The sequence below is a fragment of the Ambystoma mexicanum genome, chromosome 9, assembly GCF_040938575.1.
Source record: "Ambystoma mexicanum isolate Mex_15411 chromosome 9, UKY_AmexF1_1, whole genome shotgun sequence".
Taxonomy (NCBI): Eukaryota; Metazoa; Chordata; class Amphibia; order Caudata; family Ambystomatidae; genus Ambystoma; species Ambystoma mexicanum.
Window position 1 is genome coordinate 1,529,230,299 of NC_090931.1, and position 22,865 is coordinate 1,529,253,163.

General features: G+C 45.3%; 1 protein-coding gene across 6 annotated transcripts in view; it reads left to right on the top strand.

Moving 5' to 3' along the window:
• The window catches only part of LOC138489434 (zinc finger protein 135-like), a 176,645-nt gene extending 161,616 nt beyond the window's left edge, over positions 1 to 15,029 (top strand). For all 6 annotated transcript variants that reach the window (XM_069617152.1, XM_069617150.1, XM_069617153.1 and 3 more), the window contains one exon: positions 9,140 to 15,029. In XM_069617152.1, coding sequence (XP_069473253.1) covers positions 9,140 to 10,354 — 1,215 coding nt within the window. In that variant the 3' untranslated portion in view covers positions 10,355 to 15,029. The remainder of the gene's footprint in view (positions 1 to 9,139) is intronic.
• Positions 15,030 to 22,865: the final 7,836 nt, after the last annotated feature.

Sequence of the window (22,865 nt, forward strand, 5' to 3'; positions counted from 1 at the left end):
GCCAAGTGTCTCTTAGGTCCTCACCCTGCCATGGTTCCTCGCCCCATCACGGGGTATTCGATTTCTTACCCCTTCGATATCACAAGTTTCTCTTTTTCTCACCTGTTTTTCCTTGCTTGTGGACTTCTTGGATGCAAGTTCCTTCTTTCTCGCTGTTCGAGACTTGTACAGGTTGCAGCGTGGCTCTTCGGGTTCCAGCGTGGTAGCCGGCCGCCTAAGCCGGACAGTGTTCAGTATCCAGGAAGGTAGTCACGGATCCAGGAAGGAGGATCACGAGCTTACGCTCGGAGGTGTAGGTACAAGGCACCGAAGGTAAGATGGAATTCGGGAAGATGGAAATGACTCACGGGAATGTAGGAATCTGAAAGAGGGTTCCAGGAAGAAGAAAATAAAGGTAGAAACTGTAGATAGCACGGATAACGGACTCAAGCACACGTCTAGCAGCTCCAAGCAGAAGCGTTGAGACGCACAGAGCTGCGGGGGTGTGCCTGTTTTCTAGAAGGCAGGGTGTTGCGCGTTAAGGCTAGAGCACAGCGTTTCTGGCCCGTTGGCCATCTTGGAGGAAACACTGAGCTTACGCCACGGTGCATCATGGACCACGAAGTCCAAAAGGGTCGAATTCGGTGGTACATGACAATATGCCTCCTCCTGAACCCAGAACCACCGGGTTTGCCCGGGTGGACTCGATGAAATCTTTGTATTAGACGGGGGGTATTCATGTTTGCTACTGGTTCCCAGGTACGCTCGCTGGGAGGATATTCTTTCCATGCGACCAAATATTGGAGCTGACCCCGTCTGTATCTGGAATCACATATCCTGGAGACTTCAAACTCAATCTGGTCATTAGCGAGCACAGGATTAGGTCTTGGAGCAGTTCTGGTGGATTGTACATAAGGTTTCAATAAGGAAGTGTGGAAGTCCGGTTGAATCCTCTTCCAAGTTTCAGGAAGCTGGAGTCGAAAGGCCACTGGGTTTATGATTTCCTTAATGGAGAAAGGTCCAAAATACTTGGGAGCCAGTTTATTTGGCCGCAGATGTCGAGGCAGAAGTTTTGAGGATAGCCAAACCTTATCTCTGAGTGCATAAGAAGGGCTAATTCTCCTCTTGGTATCAGCATAGCGTTTGACGTCCATCTTGGCCTTTTCCAGGTTTTCGTTAGCCTCTCTATGTACGTTTACCAGTGTTTCTATCCAGGAATCAACCGCAGGGACCGGGGTAGGATGCGGAAGAACAGATGGTAGAACGGAAGGATGAAATCCTTAACTGCAAAAGAATGGACTTGTTTTGATGGCCGAATGATCAGATTTGTTGTAAGCAAATTCAGCTACAGGTATCAAAAGTGACCAGTCATCCTGGACCTTGATTGCAAAACAGCAGAGATACTGTTCTAGGGTCTTATTTACTCGTTCAGTTATCCCATTGGTCTGAGGATGATATCCCGAAGACAATTCACACTGGATGCCTAATATTTGGCATAGTTGTTTCCAGAATTGGGATATATACTGGGGTCCTCTGTTGGATATGATCTTGGAAGGTAATCCATGAAGTCTAAATACATGTTTTATGAATATTCCAGCCAGTTCACGTGAGGATGGCAGTTTGAACAATGGTGTGAAGTGAGCCATGTGAGTAAACAAATTGATGGTGACCATTATGGTTGTATATCCTATGGATGGGGGTAATTCCACGATGAAGTCAGTGGCAATGATTTCCCAGGGGAGTGTTGGTAACGTGGGTTGATTTAGAAGACCTGCAGGTTTCCTGTTGTCATGTTTGTACTGATTGCACACAGCACAAGTTTGGATGTAGGTTTTTATGTCAGTAATCATTTTTGGCCAGCAGAATTGGCTCTGTATGAGGCGGAGGGTAGTAGTGATGCCTCGATGTCCTGAATGGAGTATCATGAAAGAGGTTCAGGATCTTGTCTCTCAGCGTTTGTGTGGGTATGGCCAGCCATTTGTCTTTGAAAAGATAACCATCCTTTGTTACTAAGTTCCATTTATTGTTCGTGATATATTCCTTCCAGAGATTGGAAGGTGTTCTTGCACGGATAGAGAATTTGCTTGTGCCACAAACACTGTTTTAGGGAATATCTTCGGAAAGGCCCAGGCTTCTACATACTCGTAGTCAGGACGCCTAGATAAGGCATCAGCAACTATGTTACTAGTTCCGGGAAAGGGATGTATTTGGAATTGGTACTGGGCAAAAACAAAAGGCCCAACGGGCTTGGCGACTATTCCTGTGTTCCAGGGATTGTAGAATTTGCAAGTTACGATGATCCGTTCGTACTTGCACTGGATGTTTAGCACCCAAAAGTAGGTGACGCCAGTCGGTGAAGGCTTGTCGCATGGCCAATAACTCCTTCTCCAGGACAGAATAATGGCTCTCACTGGAAGTCAAGGTGCGGGATAGGTAGGCTGTAGGATGTTCCATCTTGTCTTCGAATTCTTTTTTTAAGACCGCTCCAATGGCATAGTCAGAAGCGTCTGTTTCCACCAAGAAGGGTCGATCAATGTCGGGTTGAGCCAGAATAGGACCTTGAGTAAATTTCAGTTTCAATTGTTGAAAGGCCTTTTCCTGAGCTGTGGACCATTTGAATGGTGTATCCTTCTTTAGGAGTGCCACTATGGGACGCACTATGTCAGAAAATGTGGGAATGAAGTTTGCAAGTCCCAAGAAGGATTGAACACGTCTAGCAACTCCAAGCAGAAGCTTTGAGACGCGCAGAGCCACGGGGGCGTGCCTGTTTTCTAGAAGGCAGGGTGTTGCGCGTTAAGGCTAGGGAGCAGCGTTTCTGGCCCGTCGGCCAGCTTGGAGGAAACACTGAGCTTACGCTGTGGTGCATCATGGACCACGAAGTCCAAAAGTGTCAAATTCGGTGGTTCATGACATTCGAGGCACTCCTGGTGGCCGTGGGGAAATCTGAAATGGAAGCTAAATTAATGAAAGACATGCACATGATGAACTGAACTTGAGAATATATTTACAGCCATGTAATCTGCAAGCGTCAGGGTGAAAGATTGTGCAGACTGAATACCGAACGAAGTGAACATTTTTGGGCAAAGCTATGAGCCTATGACAAATGTGCGTGAACTGCAGATACTACCCATTTGAACGCCAAGTACAAAACTGTATGAAACCGGAAAAGAAAGCATATCTGCAAGGAAAACTAAGAGTGAACACGAAAACAAGGTGGTGAAGAAACAAAGTGAAATATATGCAAGAATAAAAGGCCTAAGACTGAAAAGGGAATTATGATACATTGTGGCAAAGCCAAAAGAGGCTAACGGGGAGAACCTACAGTTCCTGGTGGCACGACCTGTGGTGGGTGGACCGTGCGGTCTGACAACTGCGCCTCGACCGGGGAGCCCCAAATGTGAGAAGCCAGGAAGGTTGTTGAGTGTGAATCTTTATGCGGATAGGATCACAGAAGAGCCTCTGTTGGCAGGAGAGCCAAGTGCCCCTGGTTGCGTGACATGTAGTGGGTGGACAGTGTGGTCCGACAATTGCGCCTAGACCAGGGAGACTGAACTGTGGAAAACTAAAGAGGTCTCTGAATCATGGGAAAGCAATCTGATGAACTGGCAAGAAACCCGAAGCAGTATAAATTGGTGGTCGGTCATTTTTTTGAAAAAATAATGCAGAATGACAATTTTTTCGAAAAAAAAATGTCGAAAAAAAAATATTTCGAATTCTGTTTTTTTAAATTATATATTTATTTTGGGGTTCGGGATAAAAAAAATGGGGACAAACAAAAAAAACAATTAAAAAAGGGGGGTTGGGGGGAATCCCCCCATTTAAAAAAAAATGTACAAAAAAATTCGACATTTTTTTCTGACATTTTTTTTCCCCAAAAAATGACTTTCGACATTATTGCATTTGAAAAAATCACTATAAACCGTATAAATTTAGTCTGGAATTAATCATGAACTTTGAGAGCTTGAGAACAAGTACAAGGTGCCTGTTCTGACCTTGTGGAAGGGAATCCCAAGGTGTCATGGAACTGTTTTGAACTTGGGGAAGGGATCCCCGAGGGTTTTGTGGAACTGTTTGAAATCCAGAGACTTTGATACAACCATCTTGAACTTGGGGAAGGGGAGCTGAAGAATAAGCCAGCAGCTGGAAGGAGCTCAGAACGCTGACATCCCTACACATTGTTTGGCTTTAGTTGTGAGGGCAAGTATAGGTTTTGGACACAGACAGACTTTTAAGTTGAACTTTCCCACCTTAGCATAGGCAAGATAGGACTTCAACCATCCTGACATTTGAGTTGATAAAAACCTTTTTGTTTAAATCTGAAATCTGTTGTCTGAATCTAGCTTCATGATGCCTTCACAATCATAAGTAGCAATGTATGTGTCAATCGCTATATAGCCAACAAACCTATGGGACTTTCCACATGAGAGAGGATGGACAAAATCCCTTTCTGGGGAGTTCTTGTCCTCAAGGGCAGAGCCTCCCCCAGTGTGATCCCACTTGTCGAATCCCCTAGGGGGCATTAAGTGACGTGGGCTTGCCTCTCTATTCCCAAAGAGGGGGGCGCCTCCATGGGGGAGAGGGAACAAATTCCTTGGATTCGTCACACGGCCTAGTATAGCATTGTTGGGCTAGTCCTCACCCAGTAGGGAGAGTTTTGTGTTTTCTGTACGGAAACAGAGTGTGACTGGAAGCACTTGATACTATTGAAAGGATCTTTCCTAATGTGTGTGTTAAAATGTAAATTTCGAGAAGGATGCAAAAATTCAAGTTGCAAGCTGTTAGCTAGCCATCAAAAACAGTCACTCACCATCTCAACTCTATACATAAACACAGCACTCCATTTTTTACTTGCCAAGTCAAATATTACATATTTGACTTGGCAAGTAAAATATAAAATAGTACATATTTTGTATATATCCATCTAACCTGTTGGACTCTAGTGGGGGTCAAGTTTATCTCAAATTTAGAACACAAATGGAGAGTATTCACAATTGAACCATTCAAAGTAGCAGTTCCACAATTATCTTAGTGCATCAAAGGTTTTTACTCAAATATAGAAAACAATATTAAAATATGAGGTTCAATGTCACCTTCAAAGTTACATAGGTATTCACCATAGAAAAAAAGATTGTGGTGTATATATCCCAGTAAACCAGGAAGTCTAGATGCACCGTAGGTTTATTTACTTTTTTAATGAACTGATTAGGCAATTTTAGTGATGTTTGTTATTGTCTAATATAGGTTATCTAACAGTCCGACTTGAGAAGAAACTGGGTCACAGAAGAACCAGGGCAATTAGTTAATGTTTGATTGACAAAACACCTTGTGAGGTTAGTCATCTTTGGACATACTAAATGAGCTTAAAATGGATAGTATAAAACTACCTATATTAAAGTATACACTATTATCAATTTCAGGTACACAGACGGATGTGAACAAAGACCACACGTTAGAATTTTTACGTTGAACAAGCCCTGATGATGGATGGTATATCTGAAACGCATCAGCTAGTTGTTAATTGTTAAATAATTGAATTGGAACCATAATTGTAAATTGACTTTTATTAAGATCAAGGGAAAGTAACTTGGTTTGATTACAAGTGTACACTAACAAATATACGCAAGGACGGCAACTCTCCTATATTGTGAATACCTATGTAAGTTTGAAATTGAACCTCATATTTTAATATTGTGTTCTAAATTTGAGTGAAAACCGTTGATGCACTAAGAGAATTGTGGAATTGCTAGTTTGAATGGTTCAATTGTGAATATTCCCTTCGTGTTAAAACACTACATAACACACATGCACATGTGTGTACAGCAAGGAAAATAGGAGGTCACTTGACCCCACTAGAGTGCATAGGGGTAGATGGGTATATGTTTGAATTGGTCTCCGCGGGCCAGGAGATGATACTCCCTTGCACCAGAAGTCACAGAACTTTGTTTTAAGTTAATAAACACTTGAAACAGAAAGACATATAAATCACTATCGAGCAAGAAATATAGTAGTGCCCCTCCACTTATAGCTACGTTACAACTTTTTCTATTTTTGAGTACACATTTTGCACCATGTTTTGAGTCTAGGGAAGAGTCACGTGTCTCGATTTGGCCCTGTTTTTCTTTCACAGCCATCCTGAAAACATTTCCCTGCAATGATCTGCTGTTTTACTTCTGCTTCATAAAACTCTTTTATTTTGCTGCTTTATCCCTTTGTTGGTAGTTGCGAGTTCCCACGGCCTTGTGACCGGGGCATTGTTCCGTTTCTCTCTTCCCTTTCCATTAATCCTCCTCTGGATTAGTAGGAGCAGAGCTTCGGTCCTGTAGGGCTCATGTTTTGGGGTGGGTCCCTTTACTGTGAAGCCTAGCTAGCCTAGTCTGATTGGATCTTGCCTCAGTCACCTGAATGAAAGGTGTGTTCCTTTCTGCTCTGTTTGCAGAGTGTTATTTAGGCTTTGAAATGTTCACTGACCTCTGTGGTAATTGACTCCTGGCGCTTAAGAAATGTTATGTTGACTTGATGAGGTGGAGACTTTATGAGGCAAGTGACTATTTATGCCTGCCTCGTAGCTTCCATGTTGAAATGTGCATCCCTGGAGGCTTGTATTGGGAATTTCTGTGAGCCTCATTACACATTTGGCAATAGGTGGCAGAAATAGCAACAAACCCATTTGCTTTCAATGCCACTGAGTGGTGGTGATGTTAGTCCCCATTTCTGACGTCCAAAGGACTCCATGGGGATTTTGGTGGAATTATAACGTGTGGAAATTGCCGAAGTAAATCTGCTGATTTTATAAGGGAGTGTTGAGGATTCACCTCTAGCTTTTTGCTGGATGTGACTCCTCCTTTTAGCCACCATACTCCTAATTCACTGGAGCAGGAATCGGGAGATAAAGTGCCAGTAATTCTGTCCCTGACATTTTTACCCTTTCTGCCAGACTCATAATGAGGTTGTGTGTCTTTCTTTTGCCCACAGTGTGCAATATTGATGTGCGTTTTGTGAGAGCCTTTGAGAGCTTTGGGGATCTCCTACCCAGTTTTATTGGAGTTCATCTTAAGGTGGGGCCAATCATTCACCCATGGGATCTTGTTTTCCACGTTGTGGTTTCTCCGAATGCCCCAGACGTGGTCAGGGATTGTAAGCATGAAATGTCATTTCTCTCGCGTGGAGGGGAACCTACATCTATCAGACATGCGTAGGACTATCCCGACCTATCTTGCTAGATCTTGAGTTGTCTGTGTCTCTGTAAGTGTTGGCTGGCCATGCTTGCTGCCATCCTTTGGCAGCCTCTCTGAGAATGATTGTTGTGCAGATATATGCGCAGTAGCGGCTCCAGGATGCACCGTGTTGGCTCCTTGGTCTTCATCTCTCGCTGTGTTTTCAGGGTGGGAGGTGATGCTGGTTCTTCTTTTGAAGATTGGAGTGTTTAGTTAAATTCTCCCTTCAATTCTCACATTGTCAGAGCCTTTATAGGATGTGTTTGTTTGCTCACAGTACTTACGACGTTTCTATGGTTTCCTGCAGCTGACGCAATATGTTTTTCTGGAATTAGTATCTCCTCATGAATTAATAAAGAGTGAAGAGGGACTTGGAGGGTATGCCCTGAGTACTTTTCGCAATTTTGTAAGAATTCGTTTGGTGACAATGTTTACTCATCTTAAATGTCTATTTTTCTGGAAAAATATACCGATTACTTCCTCACAGACTCCTACATTGTTTATGAATCAAAAATGGAATGTACAACATCACAAGATGTATTCAGTCTTATAAATAGTGAAAGGTCCTTGCATAAGGGTGCTCTCCATTGGGTACTAAAGGGTGAACATGAAAGAGAAAAGAATATAAAAAAATTTATACAGTGTTAATGGTAAGAGGAAGGAAGCTACTTGCCTATTATAAGAATGTCAAACTGCAGAAAATGACATAATTATGTCAAGTGGGCTTGGTGGAGATAGATAGAAAAACTGCGATGCATCCCTTCTGACATTACTAAAGTGCAGAATTCAATCTAAACCACCTCTATTAGAAGCCTAATCAATTCAATCAGATGCTGAGAGCTGAAGTGGAGGAATGCAGTCATGTGTGCTCATATTATGCGATCATCTGAGAATGTCTTGTTTCTAAAGTTTTTAAAATATCTCAGAAAGAATCAGAGAAGTAAAAGGGAATAGGGAGGTTTCATCGCAGGCGATTTGGTCAAAGCCAATTCCTTCGGCCAAATTTGGCTGCAAATATATGTTGGGGGAGGGACTAAGGGTAATAATTGAGTTGGGGGGCAAGAGGAGTAAAGGGAGGACCCCCCCCCCACACATATATTTGCAGCAAAATGGCTTAAAATAAAATAAAACATTTGATGGATTTGGATTCGACCAAATCTCCTCGATGAAATCAAGTAAAAGTTCCTGCACTCACTACTGCGATATTCTACCTGGATCACGACACAACCATCAACACGCACAACTTTTTGTTTTGTCGCTATCCTCAAGGTGGATTTGTATTAGTAAAGCATTTGGAAAGAAAAGTCGTCTTCAGACAGGGAGGAATGCTGGAATAAGATCCTGTAAGGACAAAGGCTTACAGGATATCCCAAGTAGAACATGATCCCTTGCCAGTGAAAGGGATCTACTTAGAGTTAATTAGATTTTGTATTATGGATGGTGGTAGGACTTTGCCATTAATAGTCAATGAAGAAAGGTTTGTTAAACTAAAAGAGAAGTGTTGGGGTGAGCTTGGGATGATAACCCAGTGGGTGGTTTAAAAGAGCAAGCGGTAGTCACTCCCCCACCATTTCAAAATCGGCCTTTGGCACGAGAGAAGCCCCTTTGCCTCGAGGAGCAACTTCTATGGAATTCTTTTCTTTTTCAGTGCTTTTTTATTCAACACCCTTCAATAATAAAAACTCAAACTGAGACGTGCATTTTATACAATTTTAAATTAGTCTAAGCCCAACATTGTATATGTAAGTAAGTGTGTTTTCCCCCCAGCAAGTGTATTTGTCAATATTTCTTGCGTAATTTGTGAAGGCTCGGCAGAGTTTATTTTGTTATATTTATTAAGGACTGGCCTGTGGAAACAATAAAGAACAGTTCTGCACTAGGTCTATTGAATTTTAGGCTGTGCAATGACATAAAATAATACATGAGATCTCTGCTTCTTTCAACAGAGAATGAGCAGCCGTCAGAGGATCCAGGCTGGGGAGAAGTCCTACGAGTGCATGGAATGTGATAAGCACTTTAATTTGGCAGCAGACCTGAGAAGGCATCAGAGAACCCACACAGGGGACAGACCGCACAAGTGCTCGGAGTGTGAGAAAAGCTTCAGTTGGAGCTCACATCTGCACCAGCATCAGAAGATACATACTGAAGAACGACCATACCAGTGTACAGAGTGTGAGAAAACCTTTACTTGTAAGCCACATCTGTACGAGCATGAGAGGAGCCATACTGGGGTACGACCATACCAGTGCACAGAGTGTGAGAAAAGCTTTAATCAGAGCTGGCATCTGTACCGCCATCAGAAAATCCATACTGGGGAACGACTGTATCAGTGTACAGAGTGTGAGAAAAGCTTTACTCAGAGCTGGCTTCTGTACCGCCATCTGAAGATCCATACTGGGGTGCGACCGTATAAGTGTACAGAGTGCGAGAAAGGCTTTAATCAAAGCTGGCATCTGTACCGCCATCAGAAAATCCATACTGGGGAACGACCGTATCAGTGTACAGAGTGTGAGAAAAGCTTTAATCAGAGCTGGCATCTGTCTCGCCATCAGAAGGTCCATACTGGGGAGCGACCACACCAGTGTATGGAGTGTGGGGAAAGCTTCACTCAGAGCTCAGGTCTGTACAATCATCAGAAGGTCCATACTAGAGAGCAACCATACCAGTGTATAGAGTGTGGGAAAGGTTTCAGTCATAACTCAAGTCTGTACAGGCATCACAAGATCCATACCGGGGAGCGACCATACCAGTGTCCGGAGTGTGATAAAAGCTTTACTTGTAGCTCAAGTCTGTGTCAGCATCAAAGGACCCATACCGGGGAACGACCGTATCAGTGTACAGAGTGTGGAAAAAGCTTTACTCAGAAGTCACATCTGGACAAGCATCAGAAGATCCATACCGGAGAGCGACCATACCAGTGTCGGGAGTGTGATAAAAGCTTCACTTGTAGCTCAAGTCTGTGTCAGCATCAAAAGACCCATACTGGGGAACGTCCGTATCAGTGTACAGAGTGTGGAAAAAGCTTTACTCAGAAGTCACATCTGGACAAGCATCAGAAGATCCATGCCAGTGTCCGGAGTGTGATAAAAGCTTCATATGTTGCTCAAGTCTGTACCAGCATCAAAGCATCCATACCGGGGAATGACCGTACCAGTGTATAGAGTGTGAGGAAAGCTTCACGTGACCTCTAGTCTGTACAATTATGAAGGGCCATACTGAGGAGCAATCATAACAGTGCACCGAATGTGAGAAAAGCCTCAGATGTACCTCACGTCTGTACAGGCATCAGGGTAGCCATACTGAGGAGCAATCATGACATTGCACCTAATGTGAGACAAGCCTCAGAAGGACCTCACGTCTGTACAGGCATCAGGGTAGCCATACTGAGGAACAATCATAACAGTGCACCTAATGTAAGACAAGCCTCAGATGTACCTCACGTCTGTACAGGCATCAGGGTAGCCATACTGAGGAGCAATCATAACAGTGCACCGAATGTGAGAAAAGCCTCAGATGTACCTCACGTCTGTACAGGCATCAGGGTAGCCATACTGAGGAGCAATCATAACAGTGCACCGAATGTGAGCAAGCCTCAGATGTACCTCACGTCTGTGCAGGCATCAGGGTAGCCATACTGAGGAGCAATCATAACAGTGCACCGAATGTGAGAAAAGCCTCAGATGTACCTCACGTCTGTACATGCATCAGGGTAGCCATACTGAGGAGCAATCATAACATTGCACCTAATGTGAGACAAGCCTCAGAAGTACCTCACTTCTGTACAGGCATCAGGGTAGCCATACTGAGGAGCAATCATAACAGTGCACCAAATGTGAAACAAGCCTCAGATGTACCTCACGTCTGTACAGGCATCAGGGTAGCCATACTGAGGAGCAATCATAACATTGCACATAATGTGAGACAAGCCTCAGAAGTACCTCACGTCTGTACAGGCATCAGGGTAGCCATACTGAGGAGCAATCATAACAGTGCACCTAATGTAAGACAAGCCTCAGATGTACCTCACGTCTGTACAGGCATCAGGGTAGCCATACTGAGGAGCAATCATAACAGTGCACCGAATGTGAGAAAAGCCTCAGATGTACCTCACGTCTGTACAGGCATCAGGGTAGCCATACTGAGGAGCAATCATAACAGTGCACCTAATGTAAGACAAGCCTCAGATGTACCTCACGTCTGTACAGGCATCAGGGTAGCCATACTGAGGAGCATCAGGGTAGCTATACTGAGGAGCAATCATAACAGTGCACTGAATGTGAGAAAAGCCTCAGATGTACCTCACGTCTGTACAGGCATCAGGGTAGCCATACTGAGGAGCAATCATAACAGTGCACCGAATGTGAGAAAAGCCTCAGATGTACCTCACGTCTGTACAGGCATCAGGGTAGCCATACTGAGGAGCAATCATGACATTGCACCTAATGTGAGACAAGCCTCAGAAGTACCTCACGTCTGTACAGGCATCAGGGTAGCCATACTGAGGAACAATCATAACAGTGCACCTAATGTAAGACAAGCCTCAGATGTACCTCACGTCTGTACAGGCATCAGGGTAGCCATACTGAGGAGCAATCATAACAGTGCACCGAATGTGAGAAAAGCCTCAGATGTACCTCACGTCTGTACAGGCATCAGGGTAGCCATACTGAGGAGCAACCATAACAGTGCACCGAATGTGAGCAAGCCTCAGATGTACCTCACGTCTGTGCAGGCATCAGGGTAGCCATACTGAGGAGCAATCATAACATTGCACCTAATGTGAGACAAGCCTCAGAAGTACCTCACTTCTGTACAGGCATCAGGGTAGCCATACTGAGGAGCAATCATAACAGTGCACCGAATGTGAGAAAAGCCTCAGATGTACCTCACGTCTGTACAGGCATCAGGGTAGCCATACTGAGGAGCAATCATAACAGTGCACCTAATGTAAGACAAGCCTCAGATGTACCTCACGTCTGTACAGGCATCAGGGTAGCCATACTGAGGAGCATCAGGGTAGCTATACTGAGGAGCAATCATAACAGTGCACTGAATGTGAGAAAAGCCTCAGATGTACCTCACGTCTGTACAGGCATCAGGGTAGCCATACTGAGGAGCATCAGGGTAGCTATACTGAGGAGCAATCATAACAGTGCACTGAATGTGAGAAAAGCCTCAGATGTACCTCACGTCTGTACAGGCATCAGGGTAGCCATACTGAGGAGCAATCATAACAGTGCACCTAATGTGAGACAAGCCTCAGATGTACCTCACGTCTGTACAGGCATCAGGGTAGCCATACTGAGGAGCATCAGGGTAGCTATACTGAGGAGCAATCATAACAGTGCACTGAATGTGAGAAAAGCCTCAGATGTACCTCACGTCTGTACAGGCATCAGGGTAGCCATACTGAGGAGCAATCATAACAGTGCACCGAATGTGAGAAAAGCCTCAGATGTACCTCACGTCTGTACAGGCATCAGGGTAGCCATACTGAGGAGCAATCATAACAGTGCACCTAATGTGAGAAAAGCCTCAGATGTACCTCACGTCTGTACAGGCATCAGGGTAGCCATACTGAGGAGCAATCATAACATTGCACCTAATGTGAGACAAGCCTCAGAAGTACCTCACGTCTGTACAGGCATCAGGGTAGCCATACTGAGGAGCAATCATAACAGTGCACCTAATGTGAGCAAGCCTCAGATGTACCTCACGTCTGTGCAGGCATCAGGGTAGCCATACTGAGGAGCAATCATAACAGTGCACCGAATGTGAGAAAAGCCTCAGATGTACCTCACGTCTGTACATGCATCAGGGTAGCCATACTGAGGAGCAATCATAACATTGCACCTAATGTGAGACAAGCCTCAGAAGTACCTCACTTCTGTACAGGCATCAGGGTAGCCATACTGAGGAGCAATCATAACAGTGCACCGAATGTGAAACAAGCCTCAGATGTACCTCACGTCTGTACAGGCATCAGGGTAGCCATACTGAGGAGCAATCATAACAGTGCACCTAATGTGAGAAAAGCCTCAGATGTACCTCACGTCTGTACAGGCATCAGGGTAGCCATACTGAGGAGCAATCATAACATTGCACCTAATGTGAGACAAGCCTCAGATGTACCTCACGTCTGTACAGGCATCAGGGTAGCCATACTGAGGAGCAATCATAACAGTGCACCGAATGTGAGACAAGCCTCAGATGTACCTCACGTCTGTACAGGCATCAGGGTAGCCATACTGAGGAGCAATCATAACAGTGCACCTAATGTAAGACAAGCCTCAGATGTACCTCACGTCTGTACAGGCATCAGGGTAGCCATACTGAGGAGCAATCATAACAGTGCACCGAATGTGAAACAAGCCTCAGATGTACCTCACGTCTGTACAGGCATCAGGGTAGCCATACTGAGGAGCAATCATAACAGTGCACCGAATGTGAGAAAAGCCTCAGATGTACCTCACGTCTGTACAGGCATCAGGGTAGCCACACTGAGGAGCAATCATAACAGTGCACTGAATGTGAGAAAAGCCTCAGATGTACCTCACGTCTGCACTGAATGCGAGGAGGAGCAATCATAACAGTGCACTGAATGTGAGAAAAGCCTCAGATGTACCTCACGTCTGTACATGCATCAGAAGATCCTTATAAGGGAGAAGGCATATCGATGCCTAAAATGTAAAAAAAGCTTCAGTTACCGTTCCTGCCCGAGTGGGAATTGAAGGATCTATACTGAGGGAAACCCTTTAATCAGGAACCTCTCTTGAGGTCTCACCTCAGATCCCAAACTGGATCGAAGCCATACCATTGTATTTAATATGGGTTCACTCATACTGAACCAGCATCGGAAGACCCATACAGAGGGGAATCCCCATCAGTGCACATAATGCAAGAAAAGCGTCAGCTGTGCCTTACCTCTGAACTGCGGGGGTGAGGGAAAAGCTAAATTTGCAGTTCAGAACTTTACTTCCATGGAAGAATCATGCAGGGGGAAGCCGTGAGGGTGCACAGAGTGTGGTGAGCACTTCAAAACATTGTCAATTCTGCAACAACATCAGAGATCAGAAACAAGGTGATTTACGAAAGCAGTTGCAACAGTGCTGAACCCTGATAAATCAGCAATGTACCGGCTCTAGTATTAGTGCTCTGCGAATAGTGGTTAATGCCACAAAAGAGATGGCAAATGTAACACTGCCACAAAAGTCGCAGGCACAGGCACTGTGCACAGGAAGGTTAATAGAAGCTGGTCTGCTCCTACTTCTAGTGCAGAACATTACTCCAGCACACTCTGATTTTTAAGCTCCTTCACACCATCTAATAAATGGAAACATGCCCTGATCTAGGAGACATTAATGCTGGGAAAAAAATCAAAAGTAATAGGGAAAAAAAGAAAATAAAGAAAAACAACACAGTGAGCAAAACCTAAAATCACTCCAAGAAAATAACCCTGCATTAAAGACAAGAGGTTCCACAAAAATATTAAATATACAAAGCACTATTGAAGAAACAGCAGCTGATGAAGAAATATCACATGAGTGGCAGCGAAATGGAAACCAAAGCCTAAAGATGAGATGTCCGGAGAGGATGGCGGGAATCATTGTAAATGGATTCTATCAGACCTGGCACATTCTGCCACTCTCATGGGAGTGACAGATGGCTATGGATGCATACAATATTCATAACACAAGAGGAAAGACAGAGCTGGAGGCCAAGGCCCACATTAGGCCTTATTCAATTACATTTCCAAGGAGATTATGTGGGGTCCAGAACCCAGGGGTGGTAAAAAGGGGCACATGCCATACAATAAAATTGCTACTCACCGTAAAACTATTTCCTCATATTGTAATTTTGATCTCATCTCCTGAATATAAACATGTTAACTATTCTTTTCCTCCCTCTGCAAGCATTGGAAACGCACACATGACAGCTGCTATAAGTACTGCTGTTGGCCTTTATGGTGGGAGAAGGTGGAAATGCAGAGAAAGGTCACTTATGACCCTTTTGCTGATTGAGGCTTCCCTTGCGTCCTGTTCCAAATAGGGGCCGATAAATGTTTCCTTTGTCTGTTTTTTAATGCAAATTTCATTCGTAAATACTGGATGCATGCTGGAGTGCCTGGATCTGGCCCCTCCCAACGCTAGATTTACACAATCGTGTGCAGGGTTGGATAGGCACAATCTGAAAGCATGCATTGATGATGCCCACATTCTGATTCCCTTTGTTAATAGGTGTGACAGGGCGGTCCGCCACAAAATACCACGCTCAGATGGTCAGAATGGCTTCCAAATTCAAGGTTCTTCGGGGCCCACCGGGGCATAAGAGGTATTGGTGCGAGGGCCGTCCCTCTCTGTCTCGACCTCCCTGGTCTTATCCCTGCCTCCTTAACTTAGGTGACCCTAATGGGGGTGCTAGTAGTTCTCGATAGGTAACCCTTGACTGTTGTTTTCTGACTGGGACTAGGGATGTTTTCCCTAAGACTATGGCTACCTGTCTCCCTAGCAGTCTTCTAGGCTTTCCCTAACCAAGCCCCTTTAGTACTCTTAGGGAGTTAGGGATAGGGCTGTCTTCTGCCCAGTGTTGCGTTCACTTCTCACACTGGCTCATACCTGACCCTTTACCATACTGGTCTCTTTAAGATCTGCTCCTCCTACCACATCTCTGTCCCTCCGACCTCTCACTCTGCCTTTCCGCCTCCACCCTTAGATATTACTTCTTTTTTTTACTTCTGTTCTTACTATCGCTAGTACCTCCAATCATGCCTCTGTCTCTGTTATCTTCTTTTTCCTCCTTCCTCTCACTCTACTTCCTTGCGTCCTGCTATTCTTCTCGTTATTCTCTCGCTCTCTCTAAACGTAACACTAGCTACTCCTATTCTCCCACTCTCTGTTGCTCTTACTTCTTTTCCTCTACTACGGTTCTTACTCTGCTACTAACACTATCCTTTTACTGCCTTTGCTTCCTATTACTATCAGACTCATCTATTCACTAGCGCTCGCTATCACCCTTTACTACCAATGGAACTCTACTGCTTATTTCTCTCACTAACTACCCCGCTAATCCTGCTACCTTGGAGTTGGCAGTCAAACCATTAAATCATTGAGCTAATCGATTGAGCCTTGTATGGTTACCGAAGGCCATACACTTGCATCACGATGAGCAGACAGCTCACCAATAGAAACAATCCAGCAGCAAAAAAAAACAGAATGTTTTCTAACAGTCAACATTTTTGCATTTCCTCTGAGTGTCTCCTCCAATATCCTTGCAATTTAGAGGAGTCATTACATGTTGAAATGCTGCTCACAAAGTCATTTCTTTCCCTCCAAAATGTTTGGTTCACTCTTGGTATCATCCTTTGCGTGGATCAATGTTATATCACCTGTGTGCTGGAGAGTTTATTCCTTAAAAATCAGTACCAGGCAGCAGAGGTTCTCCAGTTCCATCTGCATCCAGGCCTACTGGCAGGGTGATTATTCAGCTGGCTGGTGCTGGCGCAAGAGCCTCTCCTGAAGTAGCACCACAATGATGAAGAGATGGAGCAGCTCATCTCAAGGCTTCTGCATACGTGTAAAGAGGTGGATGCCGAGGCGACTAGCGCCCCGGTTCGAGTATTGATTGGAGAATTGGATATGGATGAAATTACAGTAGTTCCTGATGCTTCTGATGGAGGTGGGACCTTCCTACAGTGGGCGGCATGGATCTGCCCCTGACACTTCACAGATGGCTGAATGTGAGACGCAGTTGCTGGGGTCCATGCCAGCAGGGCTGCAAGACCAACATCCTCCGGGGTAGAGGGCAGCAGCGTCCAGTAGCTGATTCTAGTAATGTCTCCTTGACGTGTAAATGGAGGTTGAATAGCCTTCACAAGGGACTTGCAATAATTCAGTAACTTTCCGCCCTACAACTGAATATTCAAACAGTTTGCTGCCACAGGAGAGGATGCACCCATGTGTATAGGGTGTCCTGTCAAAATGTCATAGGGTGATAGGCTATATATATATATATATATATATATATATATATATATATATATATATATATATGTATTGTTACAGCCATTTCACGTATGTAACAATACTAAGGGCAAGGCCATCTAAAATCAGTTTTCAGACACTCCTTTGAAAGACTGAGTTTAACATCTCTGTTCCTGCATTCAACTGTACCACTAGATTGGGAGTGATATACACAGTGAACCTGCTGGGAAATGTTCAGAGTCCTACAGACATCCCTTATTAGCTGTCCTGATCACTGTCCATAATAAGGGGGAGACCAAACCTGGTTACAACATCAAGAAAGAGCCATTTGGCTACAGTAATAGATCAGATTTTTGACAAGGATAGGCTTCCATCCATCCAGTGAATAAGTCTAAAATGACAAGACAATTCTCCTATGCCGGACACTTGGGGAGCTTATGAACTCAATCTGCAGTTTTTGGAAAAGGACCCTCTGGAGCTGGGTGTGCAGATGACCCTGCTGTTACCACTCTTCCCACACTGTGTCGAGACACACCGAACAGTTATTACAATACGTATGTGCCACCATGAGGAAGTGAGGAGTGAACGAATCTCAATTCTCAACATCGGTCATTGGTCCCTTTCCTATATGACACGGGCTAAGCATCATGACATCATACACAGCGATGCCATAACCCACCTCAATCAATATTTTAAAGCCCAATGTTATCAAACATTTTAGAAGGTACAAACCTCCTAGCATATAATTAGGTTTCCTTAACTATGTTACAAGCAAAATCCTACATTTCGCTACACACCATTTTGAAACAGAAAATGCATGAGACGAGTTCAGCTAGCAGAAGCGTACAACGAAAGTCTGGCGAGCTCTTTTAGGTATTTGTTACAAATGAAAAAGGAGACCTTGTGCACAGTCCAGCTTCCTGAATGGTCAGGGAGCATGCTATTTTGAACTTCCTATAGTGGACATTGTATTTACACACATGAAAAAAAACTGGGCATGGGTTATTTGGTCAAGAACATTTCTTTAAAGGTTGCTTCTCTTCATGTAAGGCAAAGGTTGCATAACACGCCTGGTTGCCATTAGAAACAAGAATGTAAACTTTGAATATAAGAATCCATGCGTTGATATGGACACAAGTACATACAAACCAGGCCAGGACAGCACAGGAAATCAGAAGACTATTTCCAGAAACCAAGCAGCAGAGGCAAAGGAGGGCTGGGGAAAGAGAAGTAGGGGGCAGATCAAATGCCACAATGCAATAAAGAAATGATGATCCTGTGTGAGTAAAATGGCCGCGTTCAATGATTCTGCATAAAGACTTCACTTATTTTTTAAAGTGCATACATGCACTGTGCATTTATGTAATACCTGACACTGTGTTTCCTTTAAAAGACAGATCTTTTCTTCAACCTAATTGCAGTCGCATATGTATTCTTTTTAGTATTACTTATTAGCATAATATACAGTGTAACAATGTTATTAGCTGCTCTCAACACTAATGTGTACAATGATGGGGTCACCGGCACACATTAAACATACTGATTACTCATTTACTCTCTGTCTTTCATTAATGCAACAGTTATCTGAGCTAACACACCTCGCATATATTATTATTTCCTAACATGTCTAACAGCCGTTAGAAGTAGAGTGCACAGCCACATGTGCTGGCCAGTCCCTGAACATAAATAAAGAGACATGGCAACCATGGTGGGATCTTTTAGTTGTCTCAGGGAATGCCAAGGCAGAGCTTTGGAACATAAAAGGTTAAAACCATGACAGCTGATGAGCCTCCCAGGCAGGTCTTGCAAGATGATACTTGTTATGCATAATCTCCCCCCAAATCACTGAAGAAGGCTTTAGAGACATTATGGGGGCACAAAGAGTTGCAGCAGCTGTGAATTTAGGCCTGCCTTTAGCGTCCAATAATGATCAAATGGTTGAAGGCATAATCCTATATTACTTCTTCTATTAAAAGACTAGCAGGGTAATTTCATGGAATAAATGTGTGCCGAAAACGGGCGTATGCGCGCGTTCTCACGCAAGAACCCGTTTCTGTATTCATGGAACACATTGCGCGTGATTTACCTGAGACCTGCGTTTAATCCGCGCGGGTCCAACATGTCACTGCGACACCACGAACGCCATGCGCGATATGGCCAGCGAAGGCACATACCGTCCAGCACACACACCTAAAAAGGGGGCGGAACACGATAAATGGGGATCAACGTGCGAAAATGTGGGCGTTACGAGGACGCACCAGAGTAAAATCCTCGCAACGCCCATACGCGCGCTAACAACACGTATTCATGGAATCAAACAGGGCTCACGGCACACAGAAAAAGATGTGCCACCCCGGAAACACGAACGCCACATGAAAGCAGGCGGAAGCACCCCAGTGCACCAAAGCCAATGCATAAAAGTGCACATAAACAACAAACACGCATATACAGCAACGATGAATGTACCATTCCTCACAGCAGTCATCGTGGGACACTGGAGGAGGAGGAGGAGATTAGCCAGGCCTGCATTTTTTAACCCAGGACCAGCCTTTTTGGGATGCCTGATGACCAGGTCTATGGCAGGTATAGGTTTCCACCTCATATCATCCTAGACCTGGTCACTAAGTGGGAGGATGACCTCACATCACCCACCCTGTGCTCCCAAGCACTGAGCACCTTGGAAAAGGTGCTCAATGTACTGCATTTTTTGGACACTGGGTCATTTCAGCGGACAACTGCCATAGTTGAGGGCGTCTCACAGCCCACGCAGTCATGCTGCCTACACCAGGTGTTGGCAATCATGACTGCACGCCCCTCAGTCTGCAGGCACATATACATGCCCAGAACACCTGCAGAAAGACAGGCCGTGGTCCAGGACTTTTACAGGGTGGCACACTTCCACAAAGTGCTTGGTGCCATTGATTGCACCCACGTGGTCCTACGTCCACCTAAGGCCACAGAGCACATCTATTGAAACTGCAAGCACTGGCATTCCATCAACGTGCAGGTTGTATGCAATGCCAAGGGAATCATTACCTCTGTCTGTGCCAACTATCCAAGGTCACCCATGATAGTTTCATATTCAGAATGTCACCTGTAAACCGGGACCTGGAAGCTGGGAGGCATGGCAACACATGGCTCATTGGTGAGTACAAATGCATGCATGTCACACACAGACAAATAGACAAACCCAACTAATGACAACCATTATCACCTCCCCAGGGGACAGTGCCTACTCTCTGAGCACCTACATGATGACGCCAATACGGAACCCCACCACACCGCCCCAGGTAAGATACAACACAGCCCATATTGCAACCAGGGCCATAGTGGAGCACACATTCGGAGTGCTAAAGTCACGCTTCCGCTCCCTTGACCGCTCTGGTGGACAGCTACTATATGCACCACCAGTAGTGTGCTGGATCATTGTGGCAGCATGTGTCCTGCGCAATGTTGCAACACGGTGGGCGTAACGGTGGACCCACATCCCCAATCACATGCACGCCCGCTGCACATGGGATGGGAAAGGGCATGTGGTGAGGCTGCCTGTACCCAGCTTGTGGCACAATTCTTCTCCTAACATCCCACCCCTGAGGAGTGCACACATGCCGGGCACATTCTAGGTGACAATCGATGATGGCAAAGGGACAATCAACTGTCACAACTTTACCACACTGAGAATGTGTCCTTGGAAGTGCTACATTGTGTGCATCCCTAGCTACTTTAACCAACACAATCCCGTGTGACCAAAAGGCACACATTCAAGATGCAGTATGCCACTAACCCCATGCAAAACAGCACATGCAGATACTGGTAGGTCACCTAAACCCTCCCAAAACCCACGTTACCCAGCCGACACACCACACATGGCATGCAATGTAAAAAGTCAAAAGTTAATGCACAACACATGACACAACTGTCACAAAGTGCACTTTGACAAATGGAAATATGTCCAAAACAATTCCCTCTGACACATCAAAATGAAACTGCACACAGGATATCTTTTACCAGCACAACATATCATGAACACAGGACCCAACAGTGATAATGTCAGACAGTGACCAATCACAATAGCACAAGTGCCTCAATGTGACAAAGCCACCATATAGACCCCTACCATCTTGAGTGGGTCTCTGCTAGCGAAATGGGGCAGGGTAACGCATACAGCATGAAGGTTATCAATGATGGAGACGGGCAAGGTAATACATGAAGATGTAACATCATAAAATACACATTTACCAATATCCAAAGCAAAGTGCATGCTAAACATGCACTGGTTAAACAATCATGAATCCCCACAAGGGGTGTATACAAAGGTTGGACGTCAGGCTGGCCACAGAAATGATGGAAGCCCAATGCCTCTGTGTAAGTTACTGTCACACGCTGCCCTCCTTGCAAGCCCATGGAAAGACGAAGCAGGAGTGGCCTATGTGTCTGGGCCCCAAGCCACAAACACAAATACGAGACAAGCCTGTATGGGCCCAGCTGGAACGCACAGTGAATGCCTACGGGTGCCACACAAAGCAACACACTGTTGCATGAAAGCACAATAGACAAAAAAATAATAAAAAATGAAAAATAAATAAAATGGCCATGGTGGACGGTGGTGGTGGGGGAGGTCAACCCAGGGTGGAGGAGGTGCAGGGTGCACCTCAACACCCATGAGCATGGACGTTGAGAAAAAAAACTCCATGGGTTCATGGCCTATACGGCTAGCCTATAGTGGGAGAGATCTCGCCGCTGTCGGCACCCTCTGGTGTAACATTAGAAGGTGAGCATGGCAAGGGAGGCTGACCACGCATAGCCCTGGTATGCTCTTCAATGGCAGCATGCATGTGGGTGTGAATGGTCTGATTCTGCATGATTACAGTACGGAGGTCCCCATGCAGCACCTCACGTATTGCATGGAGTGCCACTCGCAAGGCCTCAGGTGACGCATGGATCTCCTCCCCGGTTGCATGGAGTTCCACATGCAAGGCCTCAAGTGATCCATTCATCTCCTCCCGGGTTGCATGGAGTTCAGCAGAGATGTTGTGTGTTGGCTGCTCCATCTGCTGTTCCGCACGTCTACTGCTGGCCATCTCAGGTTCAGCCAGAGTAGTTCTGAGGGAGGTGTTCTCTTCCCTCAGGGCATCCATGTGGGCCCCTGCCTCTGCATCCATGGCTGTGCGCAAGGCCCCCAGTTCATCCCGTCGGTCCCTGTTGGCAGTCAACATGTCCAGCCTGTGCGAGCGGCATGTGGACCGCACTGCCTGCTGCTGGAGCTCCATCATCCTTTCAGGGGGGAGAATGGAATTGGCCACCCTTTCCACGTCCTGAGCCATCATCTCACATGATGCCCCCTCTTGCTGTTCAATGGCATACATGGAATTCTCCCACACAGTATTCCCGGGTGGCACACGGCCACCGTGTTGCCGGCCACCACACTTGTCGGGCCCAAGGATACCTGGCCCTTGCTGCGCTGGTGCTGCCTGTGGCTGCAGGACTGCATTCCTCCCTTGCAGAGCTTCCCCTGGAACAGGAGCATGTGGTGTGGAGCGTGACCCTGCATCCATAACCACCACAGACAGACATACCAACACTGACTGGCCCCTTGAGTGGTCTACCCCCACTGCAGGTGTGTCGGACAAAACAGCATCCACAGCAGAATCACTCACCTGTGACAGCAATGAGGGTTCAATATCCAATTCCG